General features: G+C 50.6%; 2 protein-coding genes across 5 annotated transcripts in view; one reads left to right on the forward strand and one right to left on the reverse strand.

Moving 5' to 3' along the window:
* The window catches only part of SLK (STE20 like kinase), a 56,856-nt gene extending 52,280 nt beyond the window's left edge, over positions 1-4,576 (forward strand). For both annotated transcript variants that reach the window (XM_032607797.1, XM_032607798.1), the window contains one exon: positions 895-4,576. In XM_032607797.1, coding sequence (XP_032463688.1) covers positions 895-1,041 — 147 coding nt within the window. In that variant the 3' untranslated portion in view covers positions 1,042-4,576. The remainder of the gene's footprint in view (positions 1-894) is intronic.
* Positions 4,577-5,571: 995 nt separating this feature from the next.
* Positions 5,572-18,775, reverse strand: part of COL17A1 (collagen type XVII alpha 1 chain) — a 51,343-nt gene continuing 38,139 nt past the window's right edge. For all 3 annotated transcript variants that reach the window (XM_032607794.1, XM_032607795.1, XM_032607793.1), the window contains 24 exons: positions 17,318-17,353; positions 17,002-17,082; positions 15,840-15,875; positions 15,256-15,333; positions 14,291-14,344; positions 14,130-14,171; positions 13,914-13,967; positions 13,387-13,446; positions 13,068-13,094; positions 12,709-12,741; positions 12,554-12,628; positions 12,194-12,244; positions 11,596-11,721; positions 10,983-11,120; positions 10,581-10,646; positions 10,129-10,269; positions 9,550-9,639; positions 9,339-9,449; positions 8,709-8,855; positions 8,082-8,426; positions 7,457-7,594; positions 7,151-7,213; positions 6,915-6,995; positions 5,572-6,554 (listed from right to left, as the gene is read on the reverse strand). In XM_032607794.1, the coding sequence (XP_032463685.1) occupies positions 6,505-6,554; positions 6,915-6,995; positions 7,151-7,213; positions 7,457-7,594; positions 8,082-8,426; positions 8,709-8,855; positions 9,339-9,449; positions 9,550-9,639; positions 10,129-10,269; positions 10,581-10,646; positions 10,983-11,120; positions 11,596-11,721; positions 12,194-12,244; positions 12,554-12,628; positions 12,709-12,741; positions 13,068-13,094; positions 13,387-13,446; positions 13,914-13,967; positions 14,130-14,171; positions 14,291-14,344; positions 15,256-15,333; positions 15,840-15,875; positions 17,002-17,082; positions 17,318-17,353 (2,123 nt within the window). In that variant the 3' untranslated portion in view covers positions 5,572-6,504. The remainder of the gene's footprint in view (positions 6,555-6,914; positions 6,996-7,150; positions 7,214-7,456; positions 7,595-8,081; positions 8,427-8,708; positions 8,856-9,338; positions 9,450-9,549; positions 9,640-10,128; positions 10,270-10,580; positions 10,647-10,982; positions 11,121-11,595; positions 11,722-12,193; positions 12,245-12,553; positions 12,629-12,708; positions 12,742-13,067; positions 13,095-13,386; positions 13,447-13,913; positions 13,968-14,129; positions 14,172-14,290; positions 14,345-15,255; positions 15,334-15,839; positions 15,876-17,001; positions 17,083-17,317; positions 17,354-18,775) is intronic.

Raw genomic sequence — 18,775 nt, forward strand, 5'->3', positions numbered from 1 at the left:
TATAAACGCCTCACTTTGACTTTGAAGCCTTCATAGTGCCACACTTTGCCCATATCAGCCCTTCTAGCTTTGTCTCCCACTAGCCACTTTGTTCCCAGTTCATGTTCCGGTACTGGGTATAATCACCGTTACTCACAGCAACTCCACAGTTTCCTGCCTCTGTGCATTGTTTCAGCTCACTTTGTCTGGCGTGTCTTCCCCATCCTGTCTATCAAATTCTTATCTTTCCTTTGAAACTAAGCTCATGGTTTTCCTCCTCTGAGAAACCTTCCTATACTTCCATCTTTTCCTGTACTTTGTATTTTTACAGCAGTACTTCTCCTGAGTCACTTGTCCACAAAGTAATTGATACCTCAGATATTTATCAAGCACTTATTATATTTGTTCCATATTGTGGGGTTGTAAAGATGAATCTGGTTTAGGTGTTACCTTCAAACAGTGTATAGTTCAATGTGAAAGAAAAGACATGCACATCAGTAATCAAAATAAAAAAATAGAAAATGGTAAGTTCCATGTGGAAGAGACAGTTAATATCAATAGTTAATTATAGGTGCCATCTGTTGAGTACCTAGTGTGTGTTAAGTACATTATCACATTTAATCCTCTCATAGCAACCCAGTAGAAGTAGATGGTATTATCGCTGTTTCATAGCAGAAGAATGAAATGATTCTATAATATAGAGAAGTTAAGTAATTACCCCCAAGTTATCCATTCATGTGGCTGAGTCAGGACTTGAACCCAGGGCTGGCTGTACAGCCTATGGTCCTAGCTGTTGAGCAGTCTCTTCTTCCTTAGGATAACAAAGTCTTTGGGGCAAATAATTTTATCTGGGCTGTCAGAGTAAATTCTGTTTTTAATACCAGTGCATAATTTCTTTTTCCCTTCCTTTTTAAGACACTGGAAGAGGAGTTTGCTAGGAAACTACAGGAACAGGAAGTGTTCTTTAAAATGACCGGGGAGTCTGAATGCCTTAACCCATCAACACAGAGCCGGATTTCCAAATTCTATCCTATTCCTAGCTTGCATTCCACTGGATCGTAACAATGGGAAGCATTCTGTGGTTGGGTTTGTCTTCTTAAGTATGTCATTCTGTTCTCTTCATCTTCTGCCGTAGTCTGTATCAGAGAGCTCACGAAGACAATCACCTGCCTCACCTTCTAGATGTTTTTTTGTTTGTTTTGTTCAGCAAAGATAAAGGGAAAGGCACTAAGACAGATGCTGGGCCATGCTGGCAAAGTAGCATCTTGCAGTAATTCCCTAAGGTGATTTTTGTATATAATCTTAAAAATTGTGTTGTTTAGATACTGTTACCTGAAAAACTGGTAGAGAGATAATGTTTAAAGTTATTTAAAAAAACCCCGTTACGTCACTTAAGTATTACTAAATATCTTTTTTCCTGACTTAACTTCTCAATGATGCCTAAAATCTATAGTTGAAACTGCTGTAGAGAGTTGGATTAATTTTTTGGTGAATCAGCTCTCATGAAAAAACTATGAGTTGCTCAAAATATGATACTGATTCAGCAAATAAATCTGTTACCTTTAAATGTTAGCATCAAACTCTTTTAAAAGAGAAAAATTATTTCAATAATTTGTCTAAAATACTTACCTGTTTAGACATGAGCTAATAATTAAGGGTGCTAGTTTTATTAAAATAGTGCCTAAAACACTAAATTTCAGTTGAGTCTAAAATGGCATTTCCTTTTTTGATTCAACAGGGACAAAACACCCTTAGCATTAAGCATTATTGTTTTTTAAATCTTGCTCCTATTACCAATTGATAGAAAATTTCATCCTAAAGTATATGTTGTACAAAGTTGGAAAGATGAAAAAAATAAACGGTAGCTTTTAGATGTCCAAATTGGAAATGTAAAACTCACCAAATTAAAAAAAATACAGATATAGCTATCTCAGCTTATTTCCTGAAAATAATACATGAGCTGGTAAAATGAATTCTCCCATCTTAGCAAATTCTGTTTAAAACTGTTGGAGGCTGGCAGGCTCTGAGTTATATTTATGAATATATTTTTATGAAATTAATCTTAAAAGAGGCATTTGTTCAGAGTAGTTTTTAAGAATTTAAAATATTTAGGCAAATATCAGAAATGACTTTTCGTTGTTTTGAGATCGAGTCATTTATATTTTGGTTTTGTTTTGTTCCATGTTTAAATTATTTACTTTGATTTGAGTGGGAAAAGCCTGAAACCTTTATCATGAGGGTGCTGATACGTGTAATTATTAATGAAATGTTCACTCTAGTCCCTTTTGAGGGTTAGAATTTCAAGCACGTGTCAGGTCGAAACAGTATTATAAACCATATTTCGGGGTGTGAGACAGTACATTTGTAGACGAAGCTTGCTGCCTGCCATGTGCGCCTGTTCTGTCATGAGTGCCAGGTACCAAATTGTAGAAATTTCAGTTTTTAGTTATATTACATTTGAGGCTCGTGAAGAATGCAAATGAAACTTTGTGGGAACACTGATTCATGTTAAGAAAATGTAAATATCTGTAGCACTTTCTTGCAGTTAATTTGAAAACTTTGAATGCTGAACCTTATTTTTTCAGTGGTTTAGATGATTTTAAAATGCATGTGATTTTAATTTTGTAATTGTTTTGACAAGCATAACTTACTTGGACAACTTTGTAGGTAGCCTTAACTTCTGGCCAAGTTTGTTTTTTATATAAATATATATACATATATATATATTATGTATGGTTGTAAATTCATACGCTTATCACATGAATGTGTTACTGTATACAAAACTCTTTTAATGCTTTATTCTCAAATGCTGGGTTGAAGAATGTTTTGAAAGCCTTTTAAAATATATATCTTTATACAGTAATGTTCAGGGTGATGATGGAAATTGTTTATATTGTTATGATAGAAATGACAGTATAATGTTACCCAGTGTATTTAATGATTTATTTGAAGAGGGAGAGAGGAAGAAGGTTCTCATACCACTTTCTCCTTTGAAATTTTCAGTTTATTGGCTTTTTAAAAATTAATACTTCAGGCAGTGGACATTTTTTCAGTATCGTTTAAAGGATATCCTGTGTGCTGAATAGTTTATGGCACATAATTAATTTGGTCTGAATATTTGGTTCTTTTTCTTCCTTTCAAGTTGACAGAGTATTGAATAAAGAGGCTCAGAGTAGAACGATTGACACGCTGGTACGTTTGTTAGCACCTCTTGCATCTCCCGTAAAACTGCCCTTTGGATTCCTTGTTCACGCTCGAGTTCTCTTTCAAAAGTGACCAGACCATGTGCATGTAGGAGCAGGACTACAGAATGATATTCATGTAGAGGTAAAACCTTCATTTTAATACTTAAAGTTACATAAATCTTTTCAAAAGGTATTTTGTTGTATAGACCATGCTGTTTGTACCCATCCCTGCCCACTTCTTGCTGTAGGCCCTGTATTCACGTACAGAAGTGTAATCCTTCTCTCTTGCGTGAAGTGTAGGTGGGGGGGTTGGGGAGGGACACAGACATCTTTGAAATCAGAGTACAGTCAAAGGCATTCCTGAGTTGGTGGTTTTGTTGCTGTGGCAGAATGTGCTATGAAATGCATAGAAGAAATTCTCCACGTGTGCCCCCTAATTACTCAGCCTCCCCTCCTCTCCCTGCGTGCTGTGGACACGCCAGGCCACCACGCTTCTGCAGGTCTAGCTCATGGAGCTCGTTGCACCAGGTTGCCTTTCCTAGTCCTGTCAGTCCATAGTCGGGTGTGAATTGCTGAATTAGCCGCTATGCTATATGGACTCACAGTTAAGCTTTTTCTTACCGTTTTCTATGGGGAAGCTATAGGGTGGGTAAGGAGGAAATTTGGAGTGCTTATACCTTGCTGAAAATGTTGAAACTTTCCTGTGACAGGATACAGCAAATTGTAATTAAATATAAACCAGAACCAGAGCTACCTCTAAGTAGTGTTTCCTCAAGCACAAAGCTCTCAGGCATATGAGACCCACTGTGATGGAGGGTCTCTGATTTCTTGAGCATCAGTGAGTTTCAGAAGTGATTGTCTTTTGTAGTCTCCTAGTTCCCTTGTAACTACACACTTTTTTCCCCATTCCACACTGTGCTTAAATGACAAAGACTCTTCTGAGAAGCCAAATTCTGTCAAATGATTAGCTAGAGATATTGTTGATTACAGGGAAACGTAGAGCTGTGAGGCGGAGGCGGCGAGCTCTGTAGTTCCAGTTCTAATAGGCTTCTGGTTGAATAAATCAGTTCTTTCCTGGGAAATGATCTTTTATAGGAAATGGGATATTTTAAATGCTTTTCTTAAGTTGAAGGCACAACAGTTAATGCCACTACTGTTGCTATCCTGTGGCTGACATGGTTTTGATACAGCTTTAAAACTTCTGTTACCAAGCTTGGGGTAGAACGTGATACCAGTTTTAAATGTTGGCTGTAGCTTTTTGTAATCCTTCTCTGATTTGCCGTGTAATAACTTCACAAGCTAAATTTTCAGGAAGAATTTTGTTTCAGAAAATGCCTCTTGTCGATTTGGGAGCAACATGTCTTTTCAATCATGGGGTTGGCAAATGAAAAATAAAGTTATTTCTTACTCTACTTTGGGAAGCAGTCTTTTATTGAGACTATTTGAAACTAGATTGTCCTGCATGAGAACATTTTGTAGCATTTTTAAAAATCCTAATTATATTTTAAAACTCGCAGTCCTCCAGATCCTCTGACCCTTCAGGCTTACTAGCATTCCAGACCATCTGTAGTCATCACACACAAGAGGGTTCTTTTTACTGGTAACTTGGGACTGGTAACTGGTCTTTCAGTGCCCAAACCCCACCTTTGGGTGGTGCTTAAAATATTTCCATCGACATATGTATATGTACCTCTTTTTATGTCCTTTTTTCCCCTTGGAATGGATTATTTTTCTCACCAAACATTTCACAAACTGTGACGTCACTTCTGCTAAAAACAACCTCTTTTCATCATTCATGCAAGATTCAGTAGACATACTGGGCTGACCATTTGGCACGTGGTCAGCTTGGATGGAGGGAGGCACAGCATGTCATTTTCTAATCCAGGAGCATTGCATACTGTGGAGCTCATGCTTGACTTTTTTTTTTTTTTTTTAATGAAACAAAAGAGGCTAAGATCCACCGCCATGCAGCTGAGGACATATCTCATATCTGGGTTCTGTCCAGAGAAGCCAGCAAGTCTGGGCTTTTACCCTATTTCTCTTGGGCATACGATTCTATGAAGACTTTGGGATAGCTTGGATAGGCAGATCTCATAACTAGGACAAAACTCAGAAGTCTGGTTAATCAAGGTAAGAATCATTAAAGGGGATATAATACTTGAGCTTCTAAAGCTACTATTACAAAAACAAATTGAGTCAGCCTTTAGGTAAAACTAACATATGAGAAAGGCACGATGTGTTCATTCATTATACATAAGTTTTCATTAGACAGTAAAATGTCAAACTTAATTAACCGAAAATGTTTTCTTCCTTTCCCTCTTTCTTTTCCTCCTTTCCTTTCTTCCTTCCTTCTTTCCCTCCTCCCCTCCCTTCTTTTTTTTTTTTTGGATGGATCACATTAAGCATATTAAAAAAGAAAAAACCCTTTAATTGGAAATTTTGCAATTGAAATGACTTATCTAATAGACCACGTGAATGTTTGTAGACGTTGAAAAGTGCAATAAAACCAACTGCGCCCAGTCCCTCACGCGTTTCCTAAGTGCAGAGCAGGGGTGCCGGCTTCCAGTGTCAGGCAGTCTGCTCTCCCTCCCCTCTCCTCCCGTCCCCTTCTTTCCTCCTTGCCCCCTGCCTTTCTCTTCCTATCGGCTGCAACCTAGTTCAGTGTAACATACTATCAACTCTAGCGTGGACCTATGGAGACAGATCATAGCTGCAGTCAAACAAACTTCCTAAGTGGGAATGTGATACATAGTGAGAAATACTAGTAGAAACCCTGTCACCACCTTCAGGGGAAGTGGATTTCTTAAGTTTTTTCAGCTGAGAGTTTTTTCCTATGACTAGAGAATGCAGAGTGAAGAGAGGAGAGAGGAGGTGAGAGCACAGCCTTGCAGCGTTGACCAGAACAGTCCCATCGAGTGGCTCCCAGGAAGGCACCCCCCCATCCCGTCTTCCATTTTCTGGGCTCATTTTTAAGGTGAAGCTCAAGGGCTCCTGAAACAACTTTTATGTACCTGGCTTTCCTAGGCTGGGGCTTGAACTCAGTGTTAAAGAAGCCGAGGAGCTCAGGCCTGGACAGCAGGGAGGCCAGCTTCATCCTCCCACACTGCATGCGGCCACTGTTGGGTCTACCCCGTGAAGCTGTTTCAGACTGTGTACCTTGGACTGAATTCTACATACATATATTTTGCTCCAGACTAAGATAAGGGTTCTAGTTGACTAGTTGCTGTGCTGCCTCAGTAGGACAGTGAGATTCCAGCTTTTACCCTCTGGAGAGGTCTTGACATAAGCGACATAAGCCACTGCAAGAACTGGTCCAGGCGGCTGCTCCGCCAAGGGTCGCTCATGGCTTGACGGCAATGCTTCTCCTTCTCCGGCCATAGACTTGGTCACCTAGAAGTTGGAAGATGAATGGGAAGTTAGAAAATGTCCTGTGGTCTGTGGGGACTTCCGCTTGGGTAATTACAGTAACTGTGACTACTACAAAACCGGCTTGAAAGATGAACTCTTTTGTAAGACTGTCAACTGATTGAAATTGATTACCCTATTTCATTACCAGCCTGGTTCTCCTCTTCCTCCCTGCATTGACACTCTTCTTCCTTTCTCCCTGGCTGTTCATTTGATAGGTACACAAAGTATGCTGTTGCCAGTGCCTGCCTTTCGTAGCTGGCATTTGCCTAAAATTTTCAGGCTTGCTCTGGAACACGTGGCCTGCTTCCCAGCACTCCAGGAACTGTGGCAAGTGAGGCTTACCTTTGTCTCCTTTTTCTCCCTTGTGTCCTCGAGGGCCGGGTGGTCCAGGCTGACCTGGTGGCCCAGCAGGGCCCCTCTCACCTAGGAGGACAGAAAGGGGCACGGCTAAGCGAGGCACAGTGCAGGGCCTGAAGGAACCACACACGTTCCCAGCACGGCGCTGGCAAGGGAGCTGCTTCCCACAAGAGGCAGTCGTTAACACGGGATCCTGGTGGCTGTTTCCTGCCACCACTTACCTTTGGGGCCAGGGATGCCCATCTCTCCATTCTGCCCAGGGGGTCCTGGGATGGCTCCATACGCTGCAAGGGGGAAAAACTGGCCTTAGACGAGAGCTCATCCTGGAGCTTGGGAAGTAAAGTGATTTGTTCAGACTAACACAGGCAGGTAGTGGTAGAGTTTGGACTTGTAAGAAGAAAACGGTTCAGAATTTATCCGATTTTCAGCATCTCAAGTGTTAACAAGATTTTTGGGGAGACTGGTTTCTGTGGAGCAGACTACACGGCAAGTGAAGTGTTGGGAAAGTAATCGGGGCATGCCCTTACTTCTGAAAAAGTCCATGAGGTCCTCGGTCACGTTGCTGTAGGCGGAGAAGACTTTGCTGATGCCAGGGGGCCCCTGGGGCCCAGGCTGGCCTGGTGGGCCCCGCACAGTGTAGGCCATCCCTTGGAGCAGGCCCTGACCTGTAAAAACCAGAGTGGGTGGCCACAGGCAGCAGGGGTCACCCGGCACCCTCCTCACGGTGGGAGCGCGGTGCTCTCTGACTGTCTGGCTCCCATCCCAAACTCTTCTGTGCAGCAGCGAGGGAAGAGTCTCCTTAGCCTCCCCTGTTGACAGGCACGTCTCGCCTCCGTGGGCTTGTTTCACAGGCCTTTTACTGCATAGCTGTGCTGGTGAGCCGCCCGGGAAAGGGCTTCTTAGTCAACAGCCTTCCCTCAGCCCCACCAGAAAACCTTCATAGTCATATAGACTCCTCTAGGAAAACAAAGGACAAAGACCCCAGCATCTCTGTTCCTTGCAACATAGGTTGCAGTCCCAACTGGGCCCCTTAAACTAAGCTTGTCTTCAGTCCCTGCCTGTCTAATTCCAGAACTGCTGTCCTACTGGATGTGGAGATGCTCACATGCTCCCGTAACCCCGCAGCGCTGAAGCCTACGTGTCCCCACTTACGCTGCAAGCTGTCAGACACCCGAACGGCCAGCTCGTTGTAATCCAGACCTCCAGCAAAGCTGGCCCCGAAACCACCGTCACCGCCATACGTGCCGCCTTCTGCCGCTGCCCCATAGCCTCGGCCCCGGCCCGTGTCCAGGCCAAAGGCTCCCCCTTCGCCCAGGGAGCCTCCGCTTGCTCCTCCTATGCCCGTGGAGGAGCCGTAGGAAGAGGCCCGACCGAGAGAAGAGGAGCTGCTGCCCCGGCTGTAGGAGCTGTCCGTGGACACCAGGCGGCTGTCCCCGGGGGGACCCTGGGGCCCGGGAGGACCCGGCGGGCCGACGATGAAGCTGCGCACATCAGGACCTGTGGGGAAGAAGCGGCATTAGTGGGAGCCAGGTCTGGGGGAGAGAAAGATGTGGGACTTGGGGGTGTCTCTCCCAGGGCCTCAGCACCCCTGAGCAGGATGTGAACTCGCACAGAGCGGGAGCATGTGGGCTAGGAGGAAGCCGGGCTTCCTCGACCGACCCGGGCGGCTTATGTGTTTGGCCTCCAGTTCCCTTCAAGCCCCGCTGGCTGCCCCTCTCACAGGGAGATGCCTGGTCTGGGAGGGGATGGAGGAAGGAGAGTGACGTCAGGGACACGCACTTGTGAGGTAGCTGATCAGCTCACTCCGGAAGTTGTCGCTGTTTTCAGCTGCGTATGTCACCAGAGCTCCTGAGACACCCGGGGGCCCTCGAGGGCCTGGGGGGCCAGGGGGACCGGGAGGGCCTGGGATGGATGACAAGCCAGCAGCTGAGCAGGGGGCAAGAGAAAGAAAGATCAGGGATCCCCTGCCAGGACCGCGGAACTCCCAGCCTGGGCCCGTCTGGAAGGAGGCGGTGAGGGAGGCCCCCACACGCGTGTCCCGTCCTCCCCTGGGGTGACTGCTCCCCGCTGCTCTCCACCCCCAGTCCCGGGCCTCATTCAACCCAAATCATATCCCTTCCCCTCAGCCCTTCTGCCGCTGGGAGTTGGGGCTCCCGGCTGGGCACCTGGTCACCCTATGGCCCCTGAGTTCTCTCGTGACTTGGACGCATGGTGTCCCCCCACTTCTCCCCCTGCCAGGGCTGAAAGCACCTCAACGTCAAGTGTGTCCCCCTCCAGGGCCCCAGAGCCCGGCCCTGTACCCGCTCTAGGAGGACTGGTGCCTGGGCTGAGCCCTCCATGGCTGCCCTGGCTCAGACCCGCGGGAGCCCTGGAGGTCAGGCTGCAGCCCTCGCCTGCCTCACTCCTTACTCTGCAGGTAGGACGAGAGGTCCTCCATGCTGATGCTGGACCACGCGCTGCCTGGGAGCCCTGGTGGCCCAGGGGGACCTGGGGGCCCAACAATGCCTCTGAATTCAGACCCTGAGACACCAAGGAAGAGCAAGGATCGGTCACAGTCTGGGCCAAGGAGCTCTGCCGTCCACCCCAAAGCACTCGGTCAGATGGCCCTGCTCGGCCCTACCTTGGAGCAAGGAGAGGAGCTCCTCGTAGGATGTTCCCGGCAAGCCTGGGGGCCCTGGGGGGCCAGGAAGCCCAATGCTGACTCCGGAGCCTGAGGAACAAATCCCAAGTTGCGATGGATGCAGATCAGACAGGGAAGGGCAGATGGAAACACCGTGTCAGAGAGGAAGCCAGACAGAAGCAACCTGAACAGAAGCGGAGGCTGGGATAGGGGCGAGAGGGGCAGCGGGAAGAGACCGGCAGAGGGTAACGCGGACGCGAGACCCTGGGTAACGGCACCACGGAGGAGAGGCCCCAGGGCCGGGACGAGTGCAGGTCCGAAGTGCCCACAGCCCTCCTCCTGCTGGGTGCGTGGGAGTGTGCGTGTGTGCATGTGAGTCGTGTGCGGGACGGTGCCCGGGACACTCATTCTGGCTTCCCTCGCCCAGCTCCGTGACCTGCTCTGGAGCCACAGGTTTGAACAGCTCTGAAGCGCCCCCCCTCCCTCTGGGTTGGGTGCAGCCTGGCGGGAGCGGGCCAGGGGGCCATTTCCGGGATGTCCCGCCCTGCTGCCTGCCCTGCCACGGAGGCGGACACTCACTGGACATGTAGCTGAGGACGCGGCTGCTCAGCTCTGCGTAGTCCAGAGACTGGAGGGACCAACCTCCACTGGCTCCTGGTGGCCCTGGGGGACCCCGAGGGCCCATCAGGTACTGCCGTAGATATTGACGCACGTCATCCCCTGAAAGGAGAGGAGGCGCCAGTATGGACCACACGTCCAGCCTAACCTCCCCACAGACTGGCCCGAGTGACATGTGAGCGGGGGGTTCTCAGACCCCCAGGGGGACATCAACAAGCTTCCGGTAGCTGAAGGGGCTCCTGCCTGGTTGCCTGGCCTTCGAGGGGAGAGCTGATGCCCCCTTTCCAGCTGGCTGCTGGGAGCGAGGAGGGAGTGGCTCCTTGTCCCAAGGGACCGCCAAGTGTTGTTCCTGACAAGTGCGGCCAGGAGAGAGGGAAGGCACCCCACCCTCTAGCCCACCACAGCCGACTCACGCTGGAGCACAGCCAGGATGTCTTCAGAGATGGAGGTGGAGGACGTGCTGATGCTGTACCCCGAAGCTGTGGGGAAGGAAACCGGTTACCTGCTTAGCTGGTACTGAAGCAACGCACTCATTACTCCAGAATCACAGACCCAGTCAACCAGCTGTTTCCGTTTGGGGGAAATGAATGCACGGGGGTGTTAGCAGGCCATTTATAATTTCTTATTTCTATATTTCTTAATCTGAACAAACCTTTCTTGAAGCTAGATTCGGTGGCCTGATTACCGTGAATTCAGCATTGAACATCGCATTCAGAAAAAGGGCAAAGCAAACAGCCAATTAAGAGACGAGGCTCCAGGAATAACCGTGAACCCTGGGAGGAAGGTGTCATTACAGGGGGTGGGGAGAGGCTTACTCTGTAAGTAGCTCACGACGAGGCTGGCCAGCTCTGAGTAGTTGAAAGTCTCACCCGTGATGGTGGTGACAGGCCCGGGGGGACCAGGTGGGCCTGGGGGACCCTGAACTCCAGATAGATAAGACCTGATACTGTCACCTGCCAACAAGGAAATAAAGCAAAGTCAGGCTTGTCCCCAAGAGGGCGTGTCCTCCCCACAGAGGTGACCTGAAGCACTTGAGGAAATGCACCCACCCATCCCACACAGGCCAAGGCAGGGCCAGCAGGGAGCCTAGACTCCCCTTGCTATAGATGGAGAAACTGAGGCAGACTCTGTGCTGGGCCAGGTGGATCTCCATGGCTGTGGACTAACGAGACTCCAGTCAGCCACCCATTTGACAAAGCTCTGGTGCCCACGTGTGGAAATCACACCCTCACCTCCACAGCACACAGATGAGGTTGGGGGAGTGCACACCAGTGTGAATGTGTGTGTGTGTGTGTGTGTGTATGCACGTGCATGTGGATGAGCATGAGGGTGTACGAGCCTCTGCTGGGGTGAGGACAAGTCTATGTATCAATACGTGGACACACACACACACACGCACGCTGCCCCACTCAGACGCCGGGCACTCACTCTGCATGTAGTCAGAGATGTACTGCTGAATCTCCAGGCCGGAGCTGCTGATGGAGCCTGGAGGCCCGGGGGGCCCTGGTGGGCCTGGCGGGCCCTGCATGAACATGGTGCTCGATGACGATCCCCCTGCAGGAGAGAAAGCCTCTGAGTTGGTCTCTCCACCCTGGGGTCCAACAAGGGAGCCCAGGCAATGCTTTTATAGTCTGAGGAGGGAGATTCTTTCTCAGTAGGAGAACTAAGACAGTGGCAAAGAGCTCCTAGGAGCTCTCCCAGGCCGAGCCCTCCCTTTCCTTCGGCAACCTGCTCACTGCCCACATGGCCTCCCTCGCCCCTGAACCCCTAGCTCCCAGGCTCTGTTCTCGCCATCATTCATCATCGGCGTTGCTAGTCATCTTTATCGTGCAGGCATCCTTCCCTCCCACCCCCGCTAACTTGTAACCTCCTTAAAGGCAGTTCAGAGATCCCAGCACGTGGAGAAAGTATCTCATCAACACTGAATCGTGGATAAGTGAATGAATTAGTTAATTAATATCCTCACTGGCATGATCACCCTCGCTTGAAGAAAGAGAGAAGAACTTTGGGCACCTTTGGTTCTTACCTCGAGAGGGCCCACTGGGAATGCCGGGAGCCCCTGGGACTCCGGGGTCACCTGGAATCCAAAACAAGCAGCTCTGTTTGCATCACCTCCTCCAGGAAGCCTCCCCTGGTTCCTCAAGTTCAACCACACTGTCAGCTGTGGCTCAACAACTGTCCCATGTTTCTCAGTCTCATTTCTGCAATGGTGTCACAGCTTCCCTGGGCAGAGACTGTATCCCCACACCCGTCCCTTTCTCCCTCCAGGCTCTCCTCTCTTCAGCCTCTTCTTCCTCCCAAGGCTGTAGCATCAGCAAGTACTCGCTGCCCTCTATTCGGGCTCTGGGAGCCAGCCTTGCTCCCACTCCTCCCCGCCTTCACTGACCTCTGTCACCCTTGGGTCCCTGAGGGCCGGGTGGGCCTGGCGGTCCTTGTAGGTTGAGTCCGAGAGAACTGGAGCCTGGAGGCCAACAACACAGGGCAGTCAGCCAGGTGGGGAGAGGCTCCGGCAGAGCCGGCAGCAGGGGGCTCAGCACTTACCTGAGGCTGAGAACCCTGGGAGGCCTCGCTCGCCTGAGGGACACAGCAGAGAGGGGACAGTCAGCTGTGTCAGCCTCCCTCTCCCCATGCCCCAGCCCAAGACACCACCTCCCTCCCAAGGCTCCCCAAGATTAATGATGGCTGGGGCAGCACCGGTCCTTGGGTAGTATCTAGAGCTGCCACACAGACACACATACACACACACACGCACGCACACACGCACGCAAGTTCTCAACCATCAGAGACACACTGATCTACCCTCATCTGGACCAAACTCAAGAAGCTCAGGGATCTTGGAAGGTCAGCCTTTGCCACTCCCACCCCTACCCCAGGTTTGTTTGATGCCAGTTCTACTGTACCTTGGTGTCCTCGGGGGCCTGGGGCACCTGGAGGAGAAGACAGTCATGAGACAGTTCCCACCCAGATGCTGTGACTGCAAGGGGCCCATGGGGAAGGGGTCGGGGCTCCAGGGCCCCTCGTGCCTCTCCTCCCATCAGGACAAGGCAGAGGCGGATATTCTTGGCAGAGCTTCCGACCACCCCCCACGCCCTGCTGCAGGCTGCTGAGCTCCTAATGGGATAGGGCAGCAGGGTGAAGGCCCGCTCATCCAGCCTCATCAGAGCTCTCCCGGCCACCAGCTGGGTCAGGCTCCTGCGCTCCCTAAGACACTGTGCTCACCTTGCTCTCCCTTGGGGCCTGGGGGGCCAGGTGGGCCTGGAGGGCCAGAGAAGAAGGTCTCTGTAGAGGAAGGAAATAGTTTTGAGTGTGGACGATGGATGGATGGATGGATGAATTTTCCACTAGAGACAAGTTCTGGGCTAAAGTATGTTCTAAAGTGATTTCCATATGCTTCTGTTATACTGTCAGTGTTTATCTCATTTCATGAGCATGTGTCCTACCCACTTTATCAGAGCTGGGCTCCCTGAGGACAGGAACTAGGTCTCCCCAGTTGGCCCAGAAGCTTCCCAAAGGCAGATCTCCCCCTGGCTGGGCAACCAGGGATTCTCAGGGTGGCTGGGTTGGCATCAGTTACCTTCTCTCCACGCAACAGGTAGCATGGAGTTTATGCAAACACACTCACGGTGGAAAGTCAGAAGGAGAAAGCATGGTGAGTAGGTCAGAAAGGCTGTGTGCCCATGACCATGGCATGTGCTGGGGCTGGGGCTGAGGTAGAGAACAGGAGCGACTTGACTCCCCAGCATTACCTGAGCTGGTCAGGAGAGATCCTGGTGGGCCTGGTGGGCCTGGCAAGCCTTCCCCTAGATAAGAGAGCACCCAAGACCTATTAATGCCAAGAGGTGGGCCAGGAACACTCTGCCCAGGAGCAGAAGTGACAGAGAAGCTCTTTCCTAAGAGCCGGCCCGGAAGATGCCTGGGCTCTGGGTCCCATCGCCTCTCATCTCCCATTGCTCAGCTCTCACCTGCTGGGCCTCGGGGTCCTGGGGGTCCTGGAATGGATGGTCCTGTAGAAGAGGGTGAGGAAGAGGCAATGCTGAACCCAGGATCTTGGCTTCCTCACTAAGTGCCTTGAGCCCCCTGCCCCCAAGATTCCCCACCTTCCAAAGATCCCTGAGGTGCTCACCTGGTGGCCCAGGTGGTCCAGGTGGGCCTTGGGGACCTCGTAAATCAAGACCCTCTGTGGAAAGGAGAAACCAGAAATGAGCAAAAGCTGTCATGAGGCTGCTCTCCGCCAGCCTCACCCCTCACCAGGATCCTCGGTGCTTGTGCTTACACCCACACACCAGGCCATGGGTCATGGGTCGTGGCACAGGACCCTCCAAGGGCCCCTCTGCTAGAGATGCCTTTTGCTCAGAGGCAGGGCAGGGCTGAGTCGAGCTCCCTGGTGGCTGATGGGGGTGTGCAGTGATGATTAAGAGCATGGCTTCGGTGTCAGACAGCCTGAGTTCAAATCCTGCCTCATCACTGCCAGCTTGTGGGCAAGTTCTTGACCTTTCAGCCTCAGCTTCCTCCACTGTAAACCAGAGGCGCAAGATCTACATCACAAGGGCCTTGTGCAGACTCGGTGGGACGACAAGGCACAGCGCCTGGCACATGGTGACTGTTAGACGAGGGCTAGCGTTGTCTTTGCTGTTCAAGTGTCCAGGTGCCCAGGTGGGAGGCCCAGCGGCATCTCTGCCTGGGTTCTTTAAAGGACTCTGGGAACCGGAGGACCCAGGAGTCAGTGCTCCTAGGCCGGGCCTGTGGCTGAGAACCCAGGGACCCTCGTCGTTATTCATGGTGTGGGGGGTTCAGGACTCCTCCAGTCACACTCACAGGGCTGGGTTCAGAGGCCTCACGTGACCCTGGTCCTCCTGGAATCCAGAGAGCCTCTCTGACAGCTGTACCATCCCCTGTGACTCATCCTCCACAGCTGATAAAACCCCTGCTGTTCCTTCTCAGCGAGCACTGCGTTTCAGAGGAACTGGCCATCCTTACACTGGGGCTCACGATGACTCACTGGTGCCGCTGCCGCAGGCCCCAGTGCATGGCCACCTCTCCCACTCCCACCCCTGTGTCACCTGTCCCAGAGAACACGGTGGCACTCACGGGCGGAGAGGACCTCAGAGATGGAGCTGCTGCTGCCCATGAACGATTCACCAGGAAGTCCTGGCTCCCCTCGCGGGCCTGTGGGGAGGACACAGCGTTGGGGGACACCGCCTGCAGCTGTCAGTGCTTTCTCTCTGGAGCCGCCCAGGTGCTCGGGGTGGGGCAGGGCCAAGCGGAGCTGACTGTTGGCAGGGCCAGAGTGTTGGCTGGGAACAGGACACACCCCGGGAGGACCTGGAGTCCGTTTTTTGATATTTGGATAAGTTGCTGGACAGTGACACGATTCTCAGGATCTGGTCACCAGAGGCCTGAGGCCTGTGAAGATAGCTGAGCTTGATCCTGACCCAAGAGCTTCAATCTCCCTTTCGGGAGGACCCCTACCTTCTCAGAAACATGGAAGAAGGTGGGAGGAGGTGTCTCCTCTGGCTATGGAGGCCTTGCCGGGGCCTTGGAGAAGAGCCCAGTGGCCCCTCACCTCCCTTCCCAACGTGCACATCTCTCACTTAAAGATGGGGTGCAGGGCCACCCCAGGAAGGAAGCTCTCCACAGCCTACAGTCATGCGTTCTTTCAGGGTGTGACATACCTTGCTGTCCTGGGAGACCAGCTGGGCCGATGGGGCCTGGAAATGGGGTTGGGGAAGAAAAGGTTTTATCACACCTCTAGGGGCAGAGTTCTAGAAAGAACTGAAGAAAAGACAGGTGCCTGGGTACATTAAGTACCTTCCTCACAAGGCATGGAACAGTGGCCCAAAGAGGTCATCTTGCTTATTTGAAAGCAATAAGCAATTTGAGACCAGCCCTGTGGTCCATTCCAGTGAGAATTCCTCTGCCAGGCACTGGGGCCCCTGGGATGGGCAGGACTGCCCTCTCTGACACTGTCCTCTGATGGTTAGGGACTTCTAAACACCCCCAGTGTCCCCAGTCTCACTGGAGTTTATCAGGAGGGAAGGCCGATCCATACTTGCATTTGTCATATTAAATAACGTATTTCATTTACACACAAACATTTTAAATAATTAAAAAATAGATATAAAAAAACAGGCATTTTGGATAAATAGAAAAAGTATCACCCACAATTCTTTAACTTACAGGCATTTTGTTGTATTTCCTTCCAGCATTCTTTTATCTTATATAAATATAGTTGCAACTACAGAGCACACCTTATCGAGTATTCTGCTCTTTTATTTTAAAAAAAATTTTTATTGGAGTATAGCTGATTTACAACGTTGTGTTACCTGCCCTTTTAAATAACACTGTTATCTGCTAACAACTTTAAGTCTTCATATTTTTGTAGCCATCTCATTATTGTTGGACAATTTGGGGCTATTTGCTTCAAATAGATTCCTCGCACTTTTGTTGCTCTTGATGCATATTATCAAGTTGTTTTCCAAGAGGAAACAATTTGAGGACTGACTCTGACGAGTCAATACTGGTTCTGGAGGCAGAAGGACCTGAGCCGAACCCTGACTCTGCTATTTCTTATCCGTGTGACCTTAGGCGTGTCATTTACCTGGTCGAGCCTCCAACGGTACTGCGGGGACCTAGTGAAGCAATGCCATGCAGGGCTTAGGATACGTGCCGGGGAGTGATCAGGGCTCACCAGGCTGTCTGGGTGGGGCTTTCTCAGCTCCTTCCTACTCTTCCCCGGGTTCCGGCCCGGGTTTCAGGATTTGAGCGAATGCTGCTATAGTCAGATGCAACCAAGGCCTGATGCTGATCTGGGGCAAAGCAAGAAAACAGACTGACCTGAGGCACCTGGAGGTCCTGGAGGTCCCATGGCTCCAGGAGGTCCCGGGGGACCTGGGACAGTGAGAGTCGATGATCCCTCTGAAAACAGAAGGCACGTTGAACGCTGAGCCCCACTCTCCTCGCTCAGAGGGGACCCAGGCCAGGCTGTGGGCCAGGTTGGGCCAGTATTACGTCTGAAATCCCCCGACCCTCCTCACTTCTGACTGGAAGAGTTCAGCACTGCACCTTGCCCAAAGCACGGAGCCCGCGGACTTGCAGGGTGTTCAGGCAGAGCCAGGGCGGACGCCCTGTACACAGTGCAGGGTCTACCTACCTGAAGTCACGATCCTGCCTGGAGCTCCCGGTTCACCTGGGAGGGGAGGCAAAGGAGAGTGGTTATTCCCAGGATCAATTAGTGGCTCAATGAATCATTTTCAAGGCTTCTGATTGCATTTGAGACCCACTCCTGGGCTTCTAACCCTCAGGCTGAAGGCATTTTGATGAACTGAAGGGGAGCATACAGGATGCATTAAGCACCAATCTCTGCGCTGGAGACCCTGGAGGCTTGAGCATCAATCTTCTTGGCCCACATTAGCTTTTGGAAGAAGCTGGGATTCTGCGAAGAGGCTTCATTTGTGGATGTTGGAGAGTTTGCCTTGTGGTGAGGCCAGAATGAGCTGACTCAGGAGTCGTTCCCCCTCCCACACTCTATCTTCTCCCACACTGGGCACTGCAGGCTCTTACTTGGAATTGCTTTAGGTGCAAAAAGCACTGAGAGGTCAAAGAGCAGAGGCAGTGAGCCTGCGGGGTAGAGCCTGGTTCCCAGTGCCCCTCAGGTGCTAATTCCCTGGGACAGTAGTAGGGTCTGCACAGAGTCAAGAGGGGGTTCTGTGGTCTGGGAAACTCCGAGTCACGTAAAGGTTAACAGATCTCTTCTCTGCCTTGCGTCTTAGAGGGTTGAAAATGCGAATGTGCATGGAGGACTTCCAAGAAGGGAATGTCAGATTCACACTTTCCCAAGGCTATCGTGATGGAAATCCACATTCTGCAGAACCAAGTGAGTGAAGTAGAGGATGGAAAAACCCTTGACTGGAGATTCTTCTGGGACATTTTTGTCATTTCCCAAGGCCTGAGGGCAATTCAGTCATCCACACGCTGAGGGGTGATACTGATTTCCCCCTTTGGGGAAGCTTGCAATCTGCCAGCCCCTCGAGGTCAAGGCCAAGAGAAAGCACTTGACTTTTCTTTTTGTTGGAACACAATCCAGTGTCAGGTACAATGTCCACCTCTGTGCACGCTGGACAGAAAGTCACAGGCCCTGGAGAAGGGCAGGGTGTCTCTCCTCGAGAATCCCCAAGCCTCTGATCTTTTACTAAAGATGCCATCAATCCATGAGCAGATCTGTGGACCCAGAGACGTGTCTGCTTGGGATGTTCTTGAAAGAACTCCTTGACCCAACCCATTGTTAGCCATAGTTTCTGGAAAGCAGGTCCCCCCCCCAAGGTGACAGTGACAGAGGGCAGCTCCAGCGAACCTCAGGGTTCAGGAACGTGGGGTCACAGGGACAGAAGGAGAAGGACCGTCCCTGAGCAGCCCCTTTCCTGGACTGGCTCAGGGTTGGGGTCTGATGGCCCAGAACCAGATGCGAATGTCGCCCTACATGTAAGAGTCTGAGTCCTGAGGATGCCCCTCTGAGAACTCTGACTTTGGCCTCTTAGTAACATCTGAGAGGCTCCTCCCTGCCTGCATCAAAGCCCCCTCTCAGAAAGGGGGTGGCAGTGTCCCCGTTACA

Source organism: Phocoena sinus, chromosome 16, assembly GCF_008692025.1.
Source record: "Phocoena sinus isolate mPhoSin1 chromosome 16, mPhoSin1.pri, whole genome shotgun sequence".
In the NCBI taxonomy this organism is placed as follows: Eukaryota; Metazoa; Chordata; class Mammalia; order Artiodactyla; family Phocoenidae; genus Phocoena; species Phocoena sinus.